Source organism: Semicossyphus pulcher, unplaced genomic scaffold (assembly GCF_022749685.1).
Source record: "Semicossyphus pulcher isolate SPU_LCO1_2020_fin unplaced genomic scaffold, fSemPul1.0.p SCAF_7, whole genome shotgun sequence".
NCBI lineage: Eukaryota > Metazoa > Chordata > Actinopteri > Labriformes > Labridae > Semicossyphus > Semicossyphus pulcher.
Window position 1 is genome coordinate 18,873,056 of NW_027211748.1, and position 26,164 is coordinate 18,899,219.

The 26,164-nt window shown below is 42.8% G+C and overlaps 1 protein-coding gene across 1 annotated transcript; it reads left to right on the forward strand.

Annotated features, from left to right (window-relative positions):
- The first annotated feature begins 21,008 nt into the window (after window positions 1–21,008).
- LOC138611785 (transmembrane protein 200C) lies at window positions 21,009–26,153 on the forward strand. The gene is made up of 2 exons (XM_069685025.1): window positions 21,009–21,091; window positions 23,950–26,153. Exon 2 carries the CDS (start codon window positions 23,983–23,985, stop codon window positions 25,537–25,539), a length of 1,557 nt encoding a protein of 518 aa, XP_069541126.1. The 5' UTR covers window positions 21,009–21,091; window positions 23,950–23,982; the 3' UTR covers window positions 25,540–26,153.
- The last annotated feature ends 11 nt before the right edge of the window (window positions 26,154–26,164 follow it).

Sequence of the window (26,164 nt, forward strand, 5' to 3'; positions counted from 1 at the left end):
GAAAATACCATTTAACTTTTGTAAAACACATTTAGCGCTCTATTTGTGAAGGTAACCTAATAATGTAACAGTACATACATTTCTTGTAAACAAACTGCAGAACAAAACTAGGAAAAAGCTTGTGTACAAACTTAATTCTGTTAAATATCAGACGTGATATTGCTTGTGCAGATCTGTGCCTTTTGATTCATAGTGTTTGTCTCCCCCTAGTGGTGTCTCTGAGTTCCTTCTCTTAGAATAACTTCCTTTACAACTGAGTGACTGAGGTGCTTGTTATATTGAATAAATACTGTATATTTTAATGGCAAATGTCTTCTTCCTGCACCTTTGGAAATCAAGATCAATTTTTAAACTTTTTATTAATGATCTAATTTAAAAAAAACTTGATGAAGTAAGGCAAACATTGTTAACTATAACAATAATGTATGTTGAAGGTGAATATTTCCCCTTTTTATCTGTCAGACATTAAGCAGAGAGCTGTCTTGCTTCAGTATTGCTTCAGGGCACATAAGCAGCGCTGAAGAGGAGATGATCACAAACGTTTTGGCTAATTCGTCGGACATTTGAGGGCTGTCGTCCAAGGACTCAAAGCAGTCAGCCTCCAGTTACACTCCTGCTTTAATCATTCGCTGTGTGTCTCAAACGTCCTTAGACTGGAACTACATGAGTTTAATCTGCACTGCTCTGATGGCTTTAATAAAGTAGGATTACCTTTTTGTGAATGTAGTAAATGAGAACAGTAGAAGCTAATTTGATCACTCTTTGCGAATAAGTTGATTTACATTATGAATGTGTTCTTGCAGGTTGAAGCTGTCCTGCTGCAGTGATGTAGAGGTGCAACCTGACACCACTGTTCTAATGGCGTAGCTACAGCTGCAGGCGGCTTCTGACAACATGCTGCTGACCGTCTGTGAAAAGATGCTGTTTAGTTCGCTATGCTTGAGAGATCGTTGATTAAGGTGTTTAAAGCATAAATTATGCAAACCCATCGGATCTCTTGGCGAGTCCATCCTTATTAGTCCCAAAAATGCAGCTTTAGACTTGCTAATTAGCCACTCACCACGCACTGGCTGCATTAAATAGTGTAGGTTCAAAGAGAGACTCAGCTGACAGCATCCCAGTTCTTAAATAATATGATATTTGGCTCTTAATGCAGCTGTTTGTCTCTGCAGGCTGCAGCCTTGAAGAGTCTCTGTTGGACAGGAGGGAAGAGTCTTTGGCACGTCTTCACGGAAGCTGATGGTCTCATCTTTTTCCCTCAACAGAAAGTTCCAGCTGGTCAGAGCTACAGGCGCTGTGGCACCAGGGATGGTTTCATATTTCATTGCTGGTGAATTATTTCTGTGCTCACATGTGGAGGCCGGAGGAGCAGGCGAGTTGGAGTGAGGAAGGGAGGGAGACGGAGGAGACTGGGAGCTGCTCCTGCTGCAGAGGCCTGATGTGAGTTGAGGTGCTGGGGGAGAGTTCACACCAGATGTTCCCTGAGTTAAAGTCCAGAGGCAGAGAGACAACATATGGAAACACGACACATGCACAGAGAGCTGTAATATATGCCTGATGTAAACAGCAACAGAGATTTGTGCTACTCAAGAAGAAGATCTGAAGGAAAGAAAATTAGTACATTAGTTGATCAGTCTACCCCTGTCTTTATATTTCTGCCTTAAGCCAACATAAATGTAATGTAATGTTGGCTTAAGGCAGAAACATAAAAAAATGTAAATCGAAAAACATTTTCTTAATGACATCATTAGTTTAGTTGAATAAATGAATAATTGAATACGTGTCAGTGGGTTCTGAGCCAAGTCTTGTATAATGTGAAGTAGTATCTACTGTAGAACCTATGCAGAGCAGTGTCAGACAAAAAACAAGACTCAAAACTATGACAAAGAAATGCAAAACAACCACAAAGAGACTCAAAATGACTACAGAGATTCAAAAAAGACCATAAAGGCTAAAAAGACTACAAAGAGATGCAAAACCACAAACAAGACACTCAAAACACCCACAGTGATTCAATACCAACACAACATTAAAAAAAATGCAAAGACATACAAAACAATGACGAGAAATTCCTAACCTCCACAAACTCAATCTACAACTAAAAGGCTCAGAAAGTCTGCAAAGAGATGCAGAACAACAGCAAAGGGACTCAAAACAACCACAAAGAGACTGACATTACTTCAAAGAGATGCAAAAAAAAAAAGACAGAAATGACTTTAAAGACACACAAAACAACCACAAAGACTCAAAACAACAACACAGACTCAAAACAACCACAAAGAGACTCAAAACAACCACAAAGAGACTCTAAACAACCACAAAGACTCAAAACAACAACAGAGAGACTCAAAACAACCACAAAGAGACTCAAAACAACCACAAAGAGACTCAAAACAACCACAGACTCAAAACAACAACAGAGACTCAAAACAACCACAAAGAGACTCAAAACAACCACAAAGACTCAAAACAACCACAGAGACTCAAAACAACAACAGAGACTCAAAACAACCACAAAGAGACTCAAAACAACAACAGAGACTCAAAACAACCACAAAGACTCAAAACAACCACAGAGACTCAAAACAACAACAGAGACTCAAAACAACCACAGAGACTCAAAACAACCACAGAGACTCCAAACAACCACAGAGACTCAAAACAACAACAGAGACTCAAAACAACCACAAAGACTCAAAACAACCACAGAGACTCAAAACAACAACAGAGACTCAAAACAACCACAGAGACTCCAAACAACCACAGAGACTCCAAACAACCACAGAGACTCAAAACAACAACAGAGACTCAAAACAACCACAAAGACTCAAAACAACCACAGAGACTCAAAACAACAACAGAGACTCAAAACAACCACAGAGACTCAAAACAACCACAGAGACTCCAAACAACCACAGAGACTCAAAACAACCACAGAGACTCAAAACAACCACAGAGACTCCAAACAACAACAGAGACTCAAAACAACCACAAAGACTCAAAACAACCACAGAGACTCCAAACAACAACAGAGACTCAAAACAACCACAGAGACTCAAAACAACAACAGAGACTCAAAACAACCACAGACACTCAAAACAACCACAGAGACTCAAAACAACCACAGAGACTCAAAACAACCACAAAGAGACTCAAAACAACCACAGAGACTCCAAACAACAACAGAGACTCAAAACAACCACAAAGAGACTCAAAACAACAACAGAGACTCAAAACAACCACAGAGACTCAAAACAACCACAGAGACTCCAAACAACCACAGAGACTCCAAACAACCACAGAGACTCAAAACAACCACAGAGACTCAAAACAACCACAAAGAGACTCAAAACAACCACAGAGACTCAAAACAACAACAGAGACTCAAAACAACCACAAAGAGACTCAAAACAACCACAGAGACTCCAAACAACAACAGAGACTCAAAACAACCACAAAGAGACTCAAAACAACCACAGAGACTCAAAACAACCACAGAGACTCCAAACAACCACAGAGACTCAAAACAACCACAGAGACTCAAAACAACCACAGAGACTCCAAACAACCACAGAGACTCCAAACAACCACAAAGAGACTCAAAACAACCACAGAGACTCAAAACAACCACAGAGACTCAAAACAACAACAGAGACTCAAAACAACCACAGAGACTCAAAACAACCACAGAGACTCAAAACAACCACAGAGACTCCAAACAACCACAGAGACTCCAAACAACCACAAAGAGACTCCAAACAACCACAGAGACTCAAAACAACCACAAAGAGACTCAAAACAACCACAGAGACTCCAAACAACCACAGAGACTCAAAACAACAACAGAGAGACTCAAAACAACCACAGAGACTCAAAACAACAACAGAGACTCAAAACAACAACAGAGACTCCAAACAACCACAGAGACTCAAAACAACCACAAAGAGACTCAAAACAACCACAAAGACTCAAAACAACAACAGGGACTCAAAACAACAACAGAGACTCAAAACAACCACAGAGACTCAAAACAACCACAAAGAGACTCAAAACAACAACAGAGACTCAAAACAACCACAAAGAGACTCAAAACAACCACAGAGACTCAAAACAACCACAGAGACTCAAAACAACAACAGAGACTCAAAACAACAACAGAGACTCAAAACAACCACAGAGACTCAAAACAACAACAGAGACTCAAAACAACCACAGAGACTCCAAACAACCACAGAGACTCAAAACAACCACAAAGAGACTCAAAACAACCACAAAGACTCAAAACAACAACAGGGACTCAAAACAACAACAGAGACTCAAAACAACCACAGAGACTCAAAACAACCACAAAGAGACTCAAAACAACCACAAAGACTCAAAACAACCACAGAGAGACTCAAAACAACCACAGAGACTCAAAACAACCACAGAGAGACTCAAAACAACAACAGAGACTCAAAACAACCACAGAGACTCAAAACAACCACAGAGAGACTCAAAACAACCACAGAGACTCAAAACAACCACAGAGAGACTCAAAACAACCACAGAGAGACTCAAAACAACCACAGAGACTCAAAACAACCACAGAGACTCAAAACAACCACAAAGAGACTCAAAACAACCACAGAGACTCAAAACAACAACACAGACTCAAAACAACCACAGAGAGACTCAAAACAACCACAAAGACTCAAAACAACCACAGAGACTCAAAACAACCACAGAGACTCAAAACAACAACACAGACTCAAAACAACCACAAAGAGACTCAAAACAACCACAGAGACTCAAAACAACAACACAGACTCAAAACAACCACAGAGAGACTCAAAACAACCACAAAGACTCAAAACAACCACAGAGAGACTCAAAACAACCACAAAGAGACTCAAAACAACCACAGAGAGACTCAAAACAACCACAGAGAGACTCAAAACAAAAACAGAGAGACTCAAAACAACTACAACAACAACAACAACAGAAAGAAATAACTTGTAGTTTACTTTATTCCACTACCTAACTTGTAATTTGATGCTGAGTTCAACTTCAATCTCGGTCATCATTTTGCAAGTATCACATTTTCCAATATGGTAGGCATTAAATTTCAGAATGAATTTTTCATGAGCTGCAATAGAGAGGAGCCCATGTTGCTGATGCAGAAGTATTGGCACTGTGTCTGTGACATCACACGTCCACGAGATGGCAGTGTAAAGCAGGCAAAGCTCTCCGCAGCATGAGCGTTAGCTAAAAGCAGCAGCAGCTAGTAGAGAGCAATTTTCACTCTGTTATAGACTCAATTAGCCTTTAAGCTCCACTTGAAAGCTCATATTCAGCAGCAATAATTAACACGTGTGCAATTCTGGAAATAATTTAGAGGTCATAAAAAGAGCTTAATGTTTGAAAAGCCGTGATGATGGTGATAAAATCTTATATTTCAGGTTGTTATTCTGTAATGCCCGTCTTTCAGCACTTCTAAATGTGTATCCTAGGCAGATAGAGAGGCATAGATAGATGCAGAATTACATTAGTCTTATTCTCCCTCATGTTTATGCATATTGAATTCATGAACATAATATTTTCTCACACTCCGTCTCCGCTGCGATGATGCAACCATGTAATGAATAAACCGATGAATAATTAATCGCTCCGCAATAGCCGATGAAAGATTAAGCGGTGTGTTTTCTCATAACCGAGATGCTCGCAGAATTTCAGGCAAAACAAGCCTCCAGTGTTCTCACATTCATCAGTGCAGACTCAGGGCACACACACATACACGTGCAACACAAGGCAACTGTGGATCCACACACAGGTCAAAGGGTAGCTGAAGCAACTGGAGCACAACAGGCTGTGTCCATCTCCGGGGAGTGGATTATTCTCTTGTTTTCTCTCTCTTTCTCACTCTCTGCCTTCATCTCCTTAACACCACCACCCGCCCCCCACTCTCTCTCTCTCATGCTTTTCTACCACAAGCACAGACTGGACAGTAAATCTGTTTGAGAGCAGACGTGGACATCATCTTTAAAGTCCCTTATGTGGCATTCAGTTCTGCCTGTTTTAACTGACAAAAAAGAGACACCTTCATGAAGCCAGGGTCAGATTTATCTTGAAATTTGTCCCTCTCTCTCTGTTTTTGTTGTCCCTGTCCTTTATATTTCAGTCACTGTCACCCCGTATTACTCTGTCACGTCTTATGCTGTCCTGTGGTTTGATCACTGTCATGTCTTATTTATGCTTTTGTGTCAACCACTTGCACCAAAAAAGAATACAACGAGCAAAAATGTACCAAAATGTCTTGAGTTTCTACTTCCATCATCCCCTCATCAACCTCCATACTTTTCGGAGAATGATGCAGCAGCTGTTTTAAGCTGACGTCCAATAATTCAGCGTATTTGCTTTCGGTAGCAGCCCTCGCCATCGAGCGTTTTCCAAGGGGAAGCGAGCGAGCGATCAATCAGCAGACCGGCTCGACATACAAAAAGCGCCCCTGTCGAGCTCTCACATCTGAAGCAAATCCATATCTCATATTTCCTCCATTTTCATGCAGATGGAGGAGAAAGACGAGAGAGAGAGAGAGAGAGTAAGATGTCTCTGCTCTCATGACATTGTTCCTATTCCCCTGACAGTTTGATGTGATTGCATTGTCAGCCCTTTGAGTCTGATGCTGCTGCTGCTCCTGCTGCTGTAGTGCTCTTGGTTGGAGGCTGGAGAAACCGGGTTCCTGGGCACAGACGCGGCATACATATTTCAGTAGTTTGAGACTACATATTTTAGAAGTTGCAAGCTCAGTGTCAAGTCACAAGTGGATAGCCTAGTTTGGTGCACGGTGGGCGTATTGCATCACTTTCTCCCTGTTTCGTGTTGGTCCAACAAGCAGGAAATGCACACACACAGACACACACTTATAATATGATGTCGGAAGATCAATCTCAATCATATTAAAAATCGTTGTAATGCAAACCAATATTGGGATTCTGCCCGAGGTCAAGTCCTCATCAAAGTCAATTTTATTTCCTGCAACTCAGATGGGAGGAAGGAGGGGAGGGGTGGGGGGGGCTGACAACTTGGCCAACAGCCCCTCTCTGCATCTGATCAGTCTGTTGCCATAGCAGCCCCGTGGAGCATTCCTGCCCGTCAGTCTCACAGAGGAGACGAGTGAACCAGCGGTGCCCCCATCCAGAGAGGCCTGCGTGTCTTCATCTGTTGCCATGGCAGCGTAATAGCATTCTGGATGGATTCGGCGTGGCGGGGAGTCAGTTCCTTTATCTTCCGACGCGTTGTATTGAGCCGAGCTGCAACATGGTGAGCAGACAAAGGCGAGCCGAACGGGGAAGAAGGTAGATGTCAAGATGCTGTATCTATATAGAGATCTGGAGCGATGCTGCGTTTAGATGTGCGGTGCGCTCAGCGGGCGCTAATTAGGAGGTACATAGAGACGGTGCATGTCAGAGACACATGCCTGACAAGGTAACCTGGAGTGGACTCCACAGCTGATTCACTTTGTATTAAAGCAGTGGACATCTGAAGTTTTATAGTGTGCTTGCAGTGAAGAACCAATTCAAAGGTTTGCAATCGAAAAGGACATTAAAAGCCAGGCAAAGAGATTTAATCTAAAGGGTCACACGACAAAAAAAGGAGACAGTTTTCATTGGACTTACTTTCCACAGGAGGAGTAATTTCCCCTGACTACAGTTGACATTGCGTTCTGTGGATTATCCAGAGTAACTGCTTTTGGAAAGATGTAGCTGTTTAAATTTTTATATGTAATTTTTTCAGAGCTTTTGAGCAGCACAAAAGAAATTCTAACCTTCTCCTCTGTTTTGTGCTCTGAGACAAATATCTCAAAGACCTCCACAAATAAATCTGAAACTACCTGCAGGGCTTCCACCACTAACTTTGAAATATGTGTTTTCGTGTAGTTCAGACAACCTCCTACATTAATGTTTTACCCAGAAAAAGGTGAAAAGAAAACGAAAGATGAGCCATAAATCGAGAAAAAAAAAGGCCCACTTTGCCCACAGTCTTTATCATCGTAGAGGAGAAAACACGTCAAGTCTTTGTAGCGAAGGACAAAACATTCAAGGTAGATTACATAACTGTGCATCTGAAGAGGAAGGGGTTTGTGTTGTGCAACTTAAACTCTTCATCACAGTTAAGTATTTATGTAACCAATCAAGACAACCTGGTCTCACAGAAATACTTAGAAATAATCAAGACAACTTAACATCACATTGCATGGTGATGATGGACACAGGACGCTCAGTTTTAATTGATCTTTGAACCTATTTTAAACCAATTCCAAGAATCTTACCACCACATAATGCAGTGTTAATTAGTACAACACATTCAACAGTGATGTTCAAGCCAATGTAAGCCACCTGATGAAGGTGTGGATCTGCTAAAAAAGTTTATGTTCATCATCTTGGGAAAACTGAACCTCTCTTTTGGTGGGGGGAAAGATCAATGCACTGCACCAAGAAATTTCTCTCCTTAAAGGGCAGCACCAGTCATGTTTTAAGACATAAAATGCTCTGCTTGAAATAATAAATTGTGTCTAATATGTTGTCTTCTGCAAAAGATGTATTTTTTACCTTTAAATCCTCCCAAGGCATCTCCTCCTTCTCCCTCATTAAATATTCCTGAATCTGCACAGGCCCCGCCCACTATGTCCTACGTTTCTGCTTTTGTAGAATTACAGCCAAAAACAAAACACGTCTCTGCCATTGTTTAGCGGCAACTAATTGAAACTTAGGTAGCTTGAAATGTGGTAATTAGTCGTAGTAACGTTAACATTAGTAGTCAGCAGTGAGTTTGCAAAAATTACGATGGTTACATCTGGCTCGTGCATCGCCGAATTGGCTGCCATAGGTTACACATAATGATATGCATAGCGTCACCCCGTCCATCAACGGGATTGGCTCCTTAGGTTTGTGACGTCTCAAACCTGCCAATCTGAAAACGTGTTGTTCAGCCTGTCCTTGGTACACTGCAGTTTAAAAGCAGACAGACCCAGCCATAGAGATGACTGCTTATGTTGTCCCTGATATGTCTTGTAGCACATGAACATAACATTAACATTCTCCTCATCACTCCACACAGATCAGACACGTCTGTTTCCATTCACCTTTATAATTTCATTTTGCATGTGTGTTTCTATGGTGAAGATTTAGCAGTGCTACATTATCATACTGCCAAACCTAATGACAGATGGATTACTTCTTCGTTCTGAAGTGTGAATCTGCAGTTGGCAAACCAGCGTAGAGGTACATTTCCACCGCCAACTGGACTCATTGGAAGAAACGTGGTTTATTCAAAAAGCATGATATGAAAAAAAAACAGTTATTACCAGGGAGTTAGTTTAGTTTTGTTCTTTGTATTTTCAACGGTTTCCAGCTTAGATGGCCGAATGAACTGCCGTGCCCGGGTTGCCTCACTGCGTTTACTCACAGTGAACATATGCCACAGAAAGCACAGCCTCAGCATATTGTAGGTCCTCCTCAAGAGAACATCCAAGCTCCTTTTCTCAGCCTAAGCATGTTTTCAGACCTGTGGGGTGGTTCTTTCTCTAGTGGAGGAAGCTGCTCTTTGCATTCCCTGCCTTCCATCTGATCTCCACCCTCCTGCTCATCCATGCATTATTAGGACCTGCAGGGCTTAATCCTTCACATCCTACTATCAAATGTATGTGTCAGCAATCTTTTCTCATCATGTCAGGCTTTGCAGGCCGCTCTTTGGCCGTTCTGTTTGAAGGATTTCTTTCCAGATGTTAGGAGGAAACATCTGGCATAACGTTCATCTGGGCCTCGTTGGGAATTACCTACAGGAGCTCCTCCTTCTGAAAGGAGTCGTTTAAGTCCTTCTGGCAAAGCTGTTACATGTCGATGGAGTGCAGCAGCAGCAGAAATAATCATCTCCTCGAGCCACGAACAAATTCATGCTGCTACATTTGGACAAGGACAAGACAATCTTGAGGAAGGTGTTTGCTTGTTTGGTAATTGCAATTAAAGTAAAAAGATGCAGAAAAAGGAGTGACAGAACTTTCTGTTAACTACATGAACTGATTGATTTTTCTCGCCTTCAGTCAAAGGTGGATGCTGATGGATGAATATAATGATGCAAAGGGCATTTCTTGGCACACAGCAGGTCACTTTGTAACAACTTTGCATTAGTTAAATGTGTACAGCTTTTATAAAGTTGGCTGTTGACTGAGTTTGCTCCTTCATTAATAATGACTTCATTTCAGTCAGTGTAGTTGAGTCGAGCATCACTGAGACTGGGTGTAAAAAGGGAATGACATTGCTGCATATATTTGTACCTGGATGCTTTGGATTAATGTGTCTGCATTTCCCCCACGATACCTTTAGTGCTGTCATAACGATGCAGCAGGAATGATGGAATTTTAGTGACCCATTTCAATATTTTCTTCTTAGATCTCTAAGAAACTGCATGAACTAAAGATAAAGATGTTACTAAAGAAAGTAAGGATGGATCCATCCATCCATCCATTTTCTATACCTCTTATCCTGTTCAGGGTCACAGGGTGGGCTGGAGCCTATCCCAGCTGTCATTGGGTGAGAGGCGGGGCAAACCCTGGGCTGATCACCAGTATATCACAGGGCTGACAAGTAAGGATTGATACACAGCAAAAATATTATAATCAGAGGAAAAACATTTAATAATATTTTATACATCCACTGACCAGCTCAAGTCTCAGCAGATGCTAATTAGAGCTTAGCTGTGAAAGTACAAAATACTCCCTAAACCTACAATAATTGATTTTTGCACCTCGTAGTGATAGCAGTGTTAGTGTTGCTCATTTAATCATCTGGTAGTTACATTATCATTTATTTTAAGTTGTGTTTCAGGCCACTGGGGATCTTATATTAATTATCTTTTAACTCTGTTTTTGGTCTCCTCCAACTCCTGGGGGAAAAATCTGAACCTTTGGCTGCTTAATGCTCTTTGCATTAAGCAGCCTCTTTGCAGCTTAGTCACTAGCTGTGTCTGTCTGCTGTTTGGTGTGTAGTGTAGGGACATTTTGCTGAAACAAACTGCCTTCTGTGGCCTTAAACGACACTACGAGGGCTGTGAGAGTGATAAAATTGAACTCGCTACAAAGCTTCATAAAGCAGATGGGAGCTGCAGATTCAGGTGATAATTCTGTGTAGGTTCACTGCCACAAGTCAATTCATATATTTGTATTAGGGAAATTTCTATGGTACATGCTTTTAGTGAGGTGAGTAGGTCACTTCTTCATTGATTTTTAAACACAGAAGCTCCATTGTAAAGGTGAAAGAGTTGACGATGCACATCAGGGACATAATAATCATTAACATAAAGCAATGTCAAAGCACATAAGCAACTCCCCGTGTCGATAATGTACTTAAAACAAAGAACCCGTCACTCATTGTGCTGCCACACTCCACTACTTTTAATGTGTTTCACGGGAAAGTGATGAGCTGGCACTCTCGCTGGACAGTTTGGTCTGAGGCCAGTGTACACCACAGCTCTCTTGTTGTATTTGCCTTCCACTGACTCGCTCTATTTCTCTGCCTCCCACTCACGCTCTCCTGAGCAGCAGAAGGTGATAATGTTGGAGTGAACGATATGTCTGAGTAGTTTTACACAACATGTTCTGCTGCCCGCATTCATGATGTTACGAGGCTTTTTGGCAGTGAGGATTGTTTACTACAATGACCAGTTCTCACACATAATGTGTTGTTTTTGGCTTGGTTTCCAGGAAAAAGAGAAAAAGGATTCCCACGAAGGTCAGACATCTGGGTGCCATTGTTAATTCTGACCTTACATGCCACATCACCTAGGCAACAAAAAGACATTTATTATGTAAAAGATTCTACAATCACGCTGTAGAGGTGCTACTAAGGGACAGAGGTGCTTTGAGCTAAACACTAGCAATAACATGCTAATGTTGTAATAATAACTAGCTTCTAATAGCAGTGCTAACAGGAAGATGTTAAGCAAGTGTAATGTTTACCATGTTCATATTGTGTGTTAAAATGTGCTAGTTGATTGAGTTTTTGCTACATTTGCTAGTTTAGTGCGTTAGCTTGCTAAATTTATTAGTTTTGTCAGTTAGCTTGCTACATTTGCTAGTTTAGTGAGTTAGCTTGCTATATTTGCTAGTCCAGTGAGTTAGCTTGCTATATTTGCTAGTTCAGTGAGTTAGCTTGCTATATTTACTAATTTAGTGCGTTAGCTTGCTAAGCAAGTTAGCATGAAAGATAAATTAGGGCTAAGGCTGATTTTAGTCATTGCTTTTGCAGATAGATTAAAGTATAGAATAGTTTGACCTGACGGTGGTGCTAGTGGAGAATGTAAGGGATAACCATTGTTTTTGCAGTAGGCCTACTGTATCAACAGTCATGGCTATCCATCCAATAGTTGCTGAAATGTTTCTCTCAAAACCACAAACGTCAACCTCATGGTGACGCTGGAGGAACAGTCTGGGCACAACCAAAGTCAGTGAGATTCATTCTCTGGAGGACATAAAGGTCTGTTGCAAATTTCAAGCTAATTAATCCAATTGTTGTCATTGTATTTCAGTCAGAACCATAGTGGCTGACAGACTGACATTGTCATCCCTAGAGCCTCGCTGCTAGCATAGCAAACATATACTTCGTGTAAAAGGCTTCTTGTCTCTTGTCAAATTTCAAATTTAGCACTTGTCGGTTGGAGTACAGCAATGCCCTCCATATTGATTTACTGTCCCTAAAAGAAAGGCCATGGGCCGCTGCCAGAGTCTGAGCAGGAAAGGATCACATTACACCTGTTCAGGTCTCTGCAATAGCTTCAGAATTAATTACTAAGTTTTACTTCTTGTCAATAAATCTTCATATTGTCCTCTTCTACAGTATTTGCCTGCCTGGCCTGCAGATCTCAATTTATCAGGCGTCTTACGTCATTCTGCATTAACCTTCAAGCAATGTGGTTCTACAAGCTAAAGCAAAAGTTGGCAAGACTGTTTTGGTGTTTATGGTTCCTACTGCTGTGAAATTCAGATTGTATTAGATTAGGCACCTCATTAAAGCTGCTCTGATGGTTATTTTGATCTTAATAATGGATTTAAAAATACTAAGTGAATGTGAAAATGGTAGCTTTGAGTGATGGACCCATGGAGATTTTATCACCAAACTCTGCAATCTAACTTTCACCACTCTCATCAGCCTCATTACCAGATGCAACAGACATCTGTGTTCTGCACAGTCTCTAATAAACCCACTAAATTCAAACAGTTTAGCACCAAACAGCAGAAAGGCACAGTTAGCAACTAGCTTGTGAACATGGTTGGTTAGCAATTAGCAGCCCAACAGCCAGATGTCTCCCCTGCAGATAAATAACAGAGCTTGAGGGAGAGTAAATATTGGACTGCGGTTCATTAGTGAGCCTAACAACACCACAACACCAAATAAATGCTAATGCTGCACTACTTCTCTGTATCTGCTAGCTTAACTGTTCACCATATAAAGCAGACTGAAAACGTTCCCTGTGAAGCACATTGTCTTTCCCGCTGGAATACCAAAGGGTTAACCTTCTTGCTCTTTGATCTAGCGTTACTGCTTTGCTTCGTGTCTCTTCAGAACCATGATTTTCTTTTTATGTGACATTTTAATACAGACGATCAATGAGAGATCAGGTTGTGTGTCATGAGGACTTTGACCTCTCTTTGAACCTTAGAGAAAAAAACAATCAATATTTCTGTGATCTGCATGATGCTGCCACTCTGTTGAAGTGAGGTCACAATCATTCTTTTTTTATCGCTGATTTGTTTTATTTTATTGCTCATTTATGGTTTGAGGTTAAGAAAACAGGATGTCAAGTTAGAACTGAATTTTCCTCATATGATACACCACTGACTTGCCAATACTCAGTTTGCAGAGGAAATACTAAATATCTTCTGAACACACTCTGACAGTTATTATTTCCAGTTGTCCTTCCGGCAGTAAAGGTTAATTTGCCCGATAACACAAATGAGTCTGTGCCCTGCCAAGGCCTAATTCATTGGGAAATGTTGATGAAATCATTAGCATATGAAAGGATGAATGACCTCAAAGATGTTTGGGATAAAAGCAGTCAAAAGTGGTTGTGTTAGGTCGACCACCGAGATGAAACCCGTCTGATTGGATATGCGCATTCGAGCAGATAGACTACCGGGAATGTTGTGATGGAGATAAGTGATTAATGTGCTAAATATATGCAGTGAAGAAAACTGTACCGTCGGATGACTGAGCAAATTAGTTTTGGATGGTATCCATATCATCTAATTTACAGCAGATCTGACTCTCCAAAGTCGAAATAGCACAATGGAGTCCTTCATCCCAGCAGTCGCAGCTAGCTTTCATTTCGGATGTGTTTGTGTCACTCAGTGGAGCCTTTTAACGTGAAAGAGCTTTTCCACACAGAGAACACTCCGGGGGGTTTGTTATTTGGTCTCCTATCAAACCACCTCCAAAAATCAGCTGACACAAAGTTGAGATAGCACCATATGTGTCACACAACTGAAAATAGAAATAGGAGTGGAGCTGTGAAAGAGACAAACTGGCCACATTAGCCTAAAATCCACTTATAGGGCTGTGCAGAAATGATGAACTTCTTTTGCCACAGCCTACATGTTCTTTTCTCCTGTTTTCAGACTCATTGTTCTTGTTTTCTCCACCATTTGCACTGAGAGAACAATAGAAAATATCAGGTTGTGTATCCCTCCATTAATCATCTGATGCTTTAGCTGCTACGCATCCAAAAAAATATCAATATTTTTGCTCTCTCATTCTGCAGTCTTCTGAGAACTGCTGATGTAACTGAAGGTCATGGAGCCTCGTGCAGCCAATGCGAGGACACCGCGTTCCTTCCACTTGGTTTACCTGCTCAGGTAATGTTGTGTGACTGCTGCTGTATCCATGGCGATGAACCCCTGCAGATGCCCTCGACCCGGGCTCCTTTTACGGGCTGATCACTGTGCATGGGTGAGGGCTGAGCTCGTTCCCTCATTGGTCCTGTCAGCTCTTGGCATGGGCTCTGGCTCACCCCTGCAGAAGACCCAGCTGGCTGTGTGCCCCCCTCCCATCATGCTTACGCCTGCTGTATTCCACATGACTGGACTCGTCCTCCAGGACCTGCGAACATGCTTCTGTAGAGTGGATGTTAGTGCCAGGATGTCTCACTAAACTACAAGCAATTATGGTGTCTTTTTATGCATTTGCAGCACATATTTGATGTAAAAAAAGAACCATTTGCAAGGGTGGAATCTTAAAATCTGTAACCAAAAGAGCTTTTCCTGGATATTTTTACCCTGCTACATACACTGACAAGATCTTATGTCATAATTTTTCTCTCATGTCTCTCAGGGTGAGCTCTTTTTCCACATCCATTTCCTTTTTGCACGTCGTTTTCAGGGGGCATTTTACAAAGACGTCACCAAAAAAAAAATTCCATGCACCTACAAGCTCGTCAGCTGTCACTTTTGCCCTCTCATTTGATTCTCTGCTGCCTCTCCGTCCTAGCCCTCCAGCCCGGATAAAAAGGAGCCTCTTCTTAGGTGTTTCGCGAGGCATTATAAAACGGTTGCCATGGATACCCAGTCTGAACAGGCTCCACATACAGGCAGCAGAGTAGGAAATGACAGATGCAATGCTTCACATTTAAAAAAAAAAACCTTCCCTCTCTTCAGCACACGAGCGGGTGGACTGGTTTGTTAAAAATGCCAAAGATCAGGACCTGAAGAAAAGGTCTGCGAGCCTTTTTGTTGTGGTCTGCAAAGCAGCCCTGCAGGGACTATTTGCTTCTCGCGCCACAGAGGTGGGTTGAACGGCATTTTCCGCCTCATTTGGTCTTTGTTGTTTCTCCCTGAAGAGATGACCTATATTATCCAGGATGGGAGATCAAAGAGGGCTTTCTCACTGTGATCCCATGAAGCTCGCGTCTTACAAGCCCCCAGAATCAGCCCTGATTGCTCAACTGCAAAATGTGGCCATGAAGCCAAACCTTGGGAAAAAAACACAGTTTCTTTGTAGCTGCTCAGCCTACAGGATGCATGATCCTGCAGTTTACGAGGTACACAGCGTTTGATGTTGAGGATTATAATTGCTGTCTTTTCTTGAGATAATGCACACTCTGCTATTTGCTGTTTATTATCCTCTTCATGAGTGTCTTCAGAGGAAGTTGTGGAAAGAACTAGTTTAGTATTTTCTTTTGGCAAACTTTGGCACAACTAGGTTCCTTCTTCAAAGAGGTGTCCGAGTTCCCTATGTAGGCCTTTCTTCCGTTACAAGAGCTTATTACCTCCATATTTTTCCAATGAATTCCCATTAGTGTTTCCAGCTGATGATATGTGGGCTTCTGCTGGCCTCTATTCGTGTTCAGGTCGTCCGTTGCCAATTAATCAGCCATTTTTCCTGTGGAACTAAAACAAGGTCACCAGTGGGAACCAGCTACCTGCTGGGAGCGAGTGTTCACCTGCTGCTCTCTGCTCAGCCCCCCCCAATCCGTCCGCCCTCTCTTGATCCTTTTTTCCTGCCTCTACTGGTCCCTGTGCCGGCTGTAACTGGGTGTCTGGTCCCATTTCCAGTGCTCCACATGATGTCAGAGACACATGGCTGCCGAACATAGAAACGAACCAGAAATGCCCATATGTCTCCATGACCTGCATCAGTCGCTAAGCTGTCACGCATCTCATTAGCCACAACCAGAAGCTGCAGATGGAAGCTAATGGTGATTTATCAAAGGAAGGTTTCTCCCCGTAGTACCTGAGCGGACAATGGTGCATGTGATGGTTAGAGTGGGAAACTCTGGCGTGATTTATGAGGACATCCTCCATTCGTCTGTTGGAATTGCCAGTGTGCAAGATAATGAACATGGTGCAGCTTCGGTACGAAACTGAAGGTCAACAGATTGGAGCCAGTGTCTTTAATTATTATTAATTGCCTTTTGGTTTGGGGGATAAGAACACTTTATTCAGTTATATCTTCTTGGCCCTATTTTGTGCTCTGATTGCATCTGTTGTGATTTATACTGGAGGATGTTGGAGTTTGCGATCCTTTGGGGGATTCATGGAGCTCTAACAGATAATTCAGGTTGTAAAACATATAGAGTTTGTAAAAATGAGTTGTATACTTAAGGATAAGTGTGGGCACATTCTGTATTAACTTCAAGTCAACAAAACCAATAAATCAATCCCACTGACAAGTATTGACCGGGTATCCAAAGGCTGATGTATCTTATTTCTCTGTGCTTTCCGGCTTCATTGATGTCCAATGATGAACATGGACACTGTTGTTTTTTAGAGGTACTTCCACACATCACTCTAAAGCTGTGAATACAAACTAAGGCGTCAAATGTGTGTCAGTCCGCAGCTGAAAATAGTCCCTAATAAATGTCTGATTTATTGCCCTTTGAGAGCATTTGCTAAAAACTACAATGCCCAGCTTTAATAGGAGGGTACTTGGCCCTGTTTAAAAATTAACCAACATGTTTTTTACCAGTGCTGCCTTATCCTTTACAGATAACAAGACAGGAAGCAGATTCTTCTCTCCTCAATGACTCGCACCGGAGTAGTCGTTTCGTTTTAATTGATAGCCGATCAACTCCGTTACATCTGTAAAAACTCTCAGAAACCGTGTCTTTATTTCGAAGGCCTCGTATGAGAGCACGGCTTTTATCTCTTTTACTGAAAAGCCCTCTGACTCCTGCAGCAACTCAACTGTAATGATGACAACTTCTCCTGGAGGGAGTTGATCTCTCGCTGAGCACCACATTCCAACTTCCTACATTCCCAATTAGCCAGCTTAAGAAATGAAATGAACCCCCTGCAGCTCTCTGTGCTGCTTTAGATATATCTCTTAGCTGCTAACCAGCACATTGTAAGAGAGAGAGCGAGAGTCTGACAAGAAAAGGAAGCTGGAGGACAAAGTGAAATGGCTCAAATTCCTCTTCTGTGCTCTCGCTGTGCAGATACAGTATAAGCAGTAACACAGCCGGTTAGATTTCAGGAGATCCACTGGAACTATTTTTGACACCACAGTATATGTGAGCCTCGCCGTGGTGCGCCGTCTCCTGGGACGCCTGCATGTGTGAGGGATGATCTATTTTTTGATAAGCATCAGAAAATGGTATACGTGCAAATCGTGTATATCTTGAAAAGGACGTAGAAGATACACATCATCCAAGGCAGACCGGATGGGAGGGCCGTGTCTTAAATGACCGTGACAGACATGATACGATCACACAGGAATAAATTGAATTATTCAATTACTGCTGCAGCGTGGATGGGAGCACCCCTCCCAAACATGAAGGACCTGGTTTTAGGAGCATGTGACACAACAAAAGCTCTGTATCACTCCAGTCACTCTCTTCAATTTCTCCTCTTTATGCTCCCTGTCTTTTTCCTTCTATGACTAAGAGCAGCCGCTTCATCACCATGCTCTAGGTGAGTTTAATTACCTGGGGGTGTCTCGATAAGAAATGATTAAGTATGGGAGCGTAAAGTCATTAAGGCAAGTCAGAAAATCTGCAGAAATAATATAATTTCTTTGCAGCTTCTGCAAGAGTCTGCACTCTTTCACCTGCAGTTCATGGAAGCTGTACTTCCCATAACAATGAGATAGCAATTACTCGAACATTTCTCCGCATTAGAGCCAATAACCTGAAGATGTCTCCACAGACTTGCATTGTGTAAAGACTAATGAATAAAAGTTTTTCTCCTCCTCTTTTGTATATTGAATAAATTAAACAGAGCAGGTGCTTGCACGTCTTTGGAGCAGAGCACATTAGTCACCGTCATCACAGATCCACAATGAATCCCAGACCTCGTTTCTGCTGGGGGGGCAAAGTGAAATACAGAGGAAATAGAAAATGTGTCCGGCTGAGTGTGTGTTCCCAAACTGATTAGTGATTGGATTCAAGAGCTGTTGAAGGAGAGTGTAATCTCTTGACTGTGACATGGTGACGGAGGATTGGACGTGCAGATGAAGCGAGCGTTGACTGGTTGGATTCTGCAAACACAGTTTAACTTCTATTTACAAGCTCTCAGATAAAATACACGGTATATATGATTCTGTAGTGTCCCGGTGTACTTCCTGTATTCCCAGCATGCACTGGGGTGGACTTCAAATGTTCGGATATTCTTTAGGAATATGCCTTGCTTATATTTAAGTGATGTTACAGTGTGTTTGTTGATGCCTTTGTGTTTGGACATCATTCATTTCATTCGTGTTACTAATTTAAGTGCGTACCATAAGTGAGGGTTCCATCTCCAGTCTTGACACCCCTCCCTTTGATGATGTCAGAGGGCATGTTTTGCATTGCTGCTGCTATTAAAGTTGGCTGTTATAAAGAAAGTTAATGTCTTCTTCATTATTGCATCACACACAGCTCACCACAATACATTCTTAGCACTGAGCTGCTAATTAGAATGCATTAGTTCAGGCGGAGCTGCAATGATCTATTGATTTGTTGATCGGAAGAACATTAATTGGCGATCGTTTAGGGCATATTTCAAGCAGAGACATCAAACATTTGCTGGTTCCAGATTCTTTGGTTTATAGGTTTGCTGCTTTTATTGGTCATTTATGATGTAATATGAAACTTCTTGGCGGCTGTGGCTCAGTGGTAGAGTCGTTGTCTCTCGATCGGAAAGTTGGGGGTTTGATCCCTGACCGCTAGTCACATGTCGAAGTGTCCTTGGGCAGGATAGTGAACCCCAAAATTGCTCCCGGTTGGCATAGCCATCGGATATGAATGTATAGATCATTAACTTTCAGATGTACGTCGCTTTAGACAAAAGCTAAATGAAATTGTAACATTTCTTTTGATGTTGGAATGAAGCATTTGACAAAAACACTTCGGGCTGTCAAATCGAGACTGAAAGATGAATCGATTAATCAGGAAAATAGTCAGATGAAGCCCTAAAATAGGGCCTTAAGGACACTTGGATAAGTTGGTTAGGCTTGCCTTGAGCAACCCTCCAAACCACTAGGCCTATATTCAGTCATAGAGTATATATGCTGCTCTTTTAAATCTTGGAACAACCCATTTTGAAACATTTGTTGCGTTTGATCGCAGTTTTATCAGGTTGTAAGCTCGTGTCAGAGGCCTCAGAAACATCTGTTGTGACTCACTGTGTCTTCCTACATCGCACAAGCTTACAGCTGTACTGAAAGCTGCCCCAGACCTCCAGACCTCCACGGCACACAGTATCACTACGGATTAAAGACAGCTCTCTAAAACCCCTGGATTACTCCCCATGTCCGCGTACACTTTGACTCTGAATGTCGCATTCAACCCAGAGTTTTCTCCGTTCCTTCCTCTAATTTATGCCGTAAACAGAAAAAAACGAAACACATTTCTGGGTCATAAATTTGCAGTCAGCTCTCTGGAGCATCAGCGCTTAGCTTTGTTATTCATGCACTGCTCCCCCGCCCAGTACAGAGCTGCTGCTTCTGTCTCCAGTCTCACATCACTGAAACACATCTGGACTCTGTCATATTTCATTTTGTGAAACATGGGGACGCAGCATACGGCAATTACAGCAATGTTACCCCAGGGAGGAATGTAGAGAGAGGAAGGAAAGGGATGTAAGACATGATGGATGTGATGCATGTTTTTGAACATATGTTCAATTTGAAACAATAAAACTGTCACTTATTCATGCACTGTATTTTTGCCTTTTCAGAGGTGTGTGCATAAATTAGAAGTCTGCATGCCTTTTGTTTGTGCAGGGATTAAGATCCACAGACCTTGTGCAGAAACTGTAAAATGTTGCAAAAAAATGCAACTGGCAAGTAAAATCAGCAGGTTACTGATTATTCTGTAAACGAATCAGGAGGAAAAACACATCTGGAAACGTTTGGAGTACAACCTAAAGGATGATAAATGTCCTGAGCAGCCCTCGTTTTTCACGTTGCCCAATAATCACCACCAATGGAAACGCAGTTGGCCCGCCCCTGCCGGTCTATTGTGAATCTGCGTTCAACTGGAAACCACTCTTCCAGCCTTGGCACCAAAGTGGCGCACCACGACATGCACAGCTGAACAAGGAGTGCGCCTTTGAAGATGCTTGATTGTCAAGCCAACATTTCTGGTAAGAGGGCTCGCTGATTTATGATTTTATTTTTTCAATCACCATCAGCTCCTCCCGCGTCTTCGCCTCCAGCGGAATATCCGAGCTTCTTTTGTGTTTGGTATAGTCGCATCTGAATCCATATTGACTCCTCAGTGGATGTATCGAGGTAAGGCAGGGTTCGGGAAGTATTTTTATTGTGTGACCGATCGGTTTAGTTGGTGAGCAGCTATTTTTGATCCGGAATAAATCGACGGGTAAGAGTTTTGATGTCAGGAAGGCGTTGGACTTGGAGCAATGCGCACTCCAGTCCGTTTACTTTTATCCGTGAGATTATAAGGACGATTTCACGCAATCTAAAGGAGATCTTTCGGTTTGTTAAAGATATTTAATACACTATCTGTCAAATATGTGCGGGGCATACTATGAAAAGGCAGTGGAATGAGATCCTAGCGATATTTGAAGGCGAATCTATTAGTTAAAGTTTGTGGTGTTGCCATTAATAACCATTTTCTTTTAAGCAGATCAGAAACTGCCCTAATGCGTTGATAGACAGGTTTAATTATCACCACACAGCCCTGAGTTGTAATGTTAGTTATGAAAGCATGGGCTTCGTCAGGCCGTGGAAGAGGTGTGCATGTTTGTCATCTGCCTGCACCTTTTGAGCCCAAAAAAAAATTCCGTGTGTTCTCTTTGTGTTGGAGCAGAGATGCGTCGCTGTGGCTCTGGACATTTTCAGGGCACCTCCGAACTCCACAACAGCTCATATTTGCTTCACGGGCTTTTCCAACAGAAGGGAAACAGATGCGCCGTAATGTCAACAGTCGATTACTCATGCAACATTGCGCGAAAATATGCGCCCCCGCAGCTCGGTAAGGACTGAGCGTAAAACCGGCCTCGATCCTCTCCATCCTGTCAGACCGGCAGCTTTTCTAGCAGACGCACCGAGTAGTTGGCAGCTTCCTGTTCAGCACCGCAGACAGAGAAACAACCCGACCTGTCCGCACCCACTCCTGGGTCCACGTACTCGCTGCCCTTCTCTCTCCAAACACGGAGAGAGGTCCGCCCACGCTTTATCAGCTTTAGTGCAGGTTGACTCGCGCTCGCCCGGGAGGCATTTGAGTGCTTATTGGATGTGATATACTGACAAAGTAGCTATAAACAGCAGCTGAGCACCGGTGTGATGTTTGCTGAAGCTCAGGTGCAGAGCTCCGTGTTCTACTTTCCGTGGGAACTGCCTGTAATAACTTGGCTCATAAAGGGATTTTTTTTTAAAAGGGCCTACATCATCATTATTTTGACTGTGCGAGCAACACCCAGAGCAACCATTGAAAGCCTCTTATTAACTGCAGCTCTGAAAGGAATTTATGTAATAAGTTATTCATGAACCTAAGCCCTAAGTCAAACACAATTAGGTGTGATTAGTCAAATTAAATACCTGGCTAGCAGCACAATCAAGGAGGGAATGCTAGAGTTTAACTAATCAGCCTTATCCTGCGATTATTCTCCACCACATGTGGCTGAAGCTCATCAGCAGATGTCTGTAATCAAGATAAGTGTTGTGGCTTCATCGCCCTTTAGACGACAGCTTCTGCTATTGTGCTGCACAATCAGAAAAAAAACTAATGCAAACATATTAAGTCACACAGACATTGTTGGTGTGTAAACAAGCGGCTCGTAGCTCATATTTGCCTTTTGTTGTGTGCCGTGTGTGTGTGAAGGACGCTGTCATCTTGAAGCACAGCTGCGATGGTTGCTGGTGAAATGGATTTGGGTGGAAAGCAGGAGAGAGAATGCTGGTGGAAGAGAAAGAGAGTTAAAACACGAGAGCAAGGTGGAGAGAACATGCCTGCTGGCCTCCTGTCTGGACACATTACGTTTTCATAGGCTGGTATCACACCGGCACAGCTGAGTATAGATAACTCCTCCCTCCTCACTGCTGTCAACTTGGGTATCTGTCTCTGTTTTGCTTACATCATTGTATTTATAGATCCAGCAGCAGCAGAAAGATGTAATCTGTTGCTTTACTGACTATCTGATGACTAATACTGCATCTTCCTTTTGTACAAAAGAAGGACTGTATACTATACCTGTAGGATGATCTCAGACACAGGGAAGGATTAACCCATTATTTGTCACAAAAAGGGAGAGATTGCCAAATAAATCAACCAGATTTCCTCTGCTAGATCATCAAAGGTAAAAAGTATTTCTCTCTAACGTTAAATATTCATCACTAAAAAGTGAAAAAAGGAACATTTAAAGGTATTAAAACTCGTCTAAACTGCCTCGTCATGACGATGTGGGTGTTGTTTCATCTCATTTGATTGACAGCAACCCACCAACTGTCATCAGATTTTAAATCAAGGGTTACTCAATACTAATTGGTGCCCAGAATAACGTTCCAGCATGTTTTTCCAAGTCCAGCCCACTTTGAACCATCAAGGGGAGCGGCTACATTGAAAAAATAAATAATTAAATAATGATGTAACCAAAACTTTGGCAGAAATATATGTGTTCATGTTGGGACCCATTGCTAACAGTAAGAAAAGGGCTGATGAAAAAGGTTTTCAAGGCCTTTAAAAGGTATAAGGCCAATATTCTTTACACCTTTAGGCCCTTACCATTTCAGTTAGTATAGTGTTTTATCTTCTATAATACGAGAATATATTTATCACAGATTGCACCAAGGGCCTTTATGGTGTTAGTTGCCAGATCTGCAGATAATCCAGCCTTGTACGTCTAATAAATCTGGATTACATGTGTAATCTCTTAGTGAAATGAACTTTGCGTCTCTCTCTCAACGTTTAAACCTTCTGCTCATCAAGTATGTCATTAACTAACGTTATGCTCTTTCTTTTCTATTTTTGGTGTCCCGCCAGGTTGAGTGACAAGCCTGCTGTCCAATCGCCAACATGATAGCCACAGGTGGTCTGCTGCGCATGAACAGGCGCCAGGATTCCCTCCGCTCAAAGAACCGGGCGGAAAACAAAAGGAAGCGGAAATCCAAGAAAAAGAAGAAGAACGACGTGGTGGTGGTGAAGGGAAAGCTTAATCTGTGCTCCCCAGCTGGTGTGGTGGCTGCCGTTGGAGTTGCAGTTCTCATGGTTGGGATTTCCATGGCTGTATTGGGCTACTGGCCCAGCCAGAGCCAGCAGCAGTACCAGGAGCGTCGCAGAACTGGAGCATACCACACCAACAGGATGAGCTTCTCCAAAAGTCCGCCAGTTTCCTCCAACTCGACCGGTGGTAAGCCTCCACTCGGTCAGTCAGATGTGTTCAACCAGAGCCACTCCAACAGCAGCACCCCCTCCCGCAACTGTGGCTTCCTGTGTGACTTCCTGGATAATTACCTGTACTCGGACAATCTGAAAGTCTTCGGACCGCTGGTGATGGGAATCGGCATTTTCCTCTTCATCTGCGCCAATGCAGTCCTCCATGAAAACCGAGACAAGAAAACCAAAATCATCAACCTAAGGGATATCTACTCCACAGTTATAGACCTGCACAGCATACGGTCGAAGGAGTACTCGCCTCTAAATGGTTTGGTGAACTACACTCAGTCGAGGAACGCTGAAGGCCCATCGGGGTCTTTCCCTGCAAGTGGGATGCTTACTCGCAGCTCCTGGCCGTCCACTGGACTTGGTTTTCATGGCGAGTTAGGGGGTGATGAGGTGTTCAGACGCCCATCCTTGGCCAGCAGGCCTCGTAGCTGGTCCAGAGATGTCCAGACCTTCACGGACACCGTCTACAGCATCTACAAAGACTACAGCAATAGCAGCGAGCAGGCCCCACAGCCTCGACAGTGGGAGACCACCTCCATCGTGACCTCCTCTGTGAACGCTTTCACCCTCCCTGTGATCAAACTGAACAACTGTGAGGTGGAGGAGTCTGAGCGTGCAGAGGCAGAGGGACACTCAAAGGAAGAGGTCGTTATAGAGGCGACTGCTGAAACTAAAAGCGAGGAAGGACGAGCCAGCAGCAGCCAGAAAGACGAGACGGATATCAAGGAGAAGGATGCTTCAACGGCAGATTCTCCCCCGCCCCTTCAGAGCCATGAGGAAACAACCACAGACACAGCTGACCAACAGGGGGAGCCACAGTCTCAGCCTCCACCACAGTGGACCCAGCTGTTTCCCCCATCACCTGTTGCCAGAGCGATGGGGTCACGTCTGTCGCTGAACTCGCTCACGGATCAGCCCAGGTCTGCACGCCGCTGCAGCCTGTCTGTGACTGTGTGTCGACAAGGCGACAGAGGCAGGCGCTTCAGCTGCCCTCGTCTGGAGCGCTCCAACAGTAAGGGCTACATCAAACTGGCTGACCTGGGGGGCGATTCCTTCGAAGCCCCGGACACAGACACTTCTTTGGTGGCCACCGAACAGGAAGTAGCAAGAGACGCAGCAGCAGCAGGGGAGGAAGTAGCTCAGGGAGGGGATGATGTGGTGACACCGAGCACCTCTGCAGAATCTTAAACTCATATTTTTGCTGATAAGCCTCTTAAAACTCTTTGATGTCTTATTCTTCTGTTCCTACCTTGTTCTCTGACCGCTGATGTGAAGCTGGCCACTAAGAGGAAAGGAAACATGGAGAGTAAGCAGCTAAGGACTATTGAAACATAGCCATGAACACTCAAGAGCAAAGCTCTTTATAAATACCACAACCACAGCTCGATATTCAGATGTAATTTTTCTATTTTTTCAATGTAGCAAGAGCAATACTAAAGACTTGTAAGAAGATTTAGTAGAGATTTGTATAAAAAAAAGAAAATCAGATCAGATGAGATTTAACTTTTTCTTTTGTATAAGAGTATGGCAAACATTGTAGCTTGTAGAATTGCCAAAACTGTCACTGAGACCTGCTGTCTGACATGTTGTACTGTAGCATTGACACATGCCACAGAAAACTAAATAGTCTAGATTTGTTTCTCTACATTGTTCTGTGAATACCACGTGAAAAAGGTGAACTGAATTGAATCTCAGGTAGACGTTTGGTTTAGGAAAGGGACCTTAAGGACAAGGTCTTCCCTCTGTGCACACTTGTTTATATGAAGCATTTATGGTTGAATAAACTTGCCTGTAACACCTCCTGTCGGGTCTA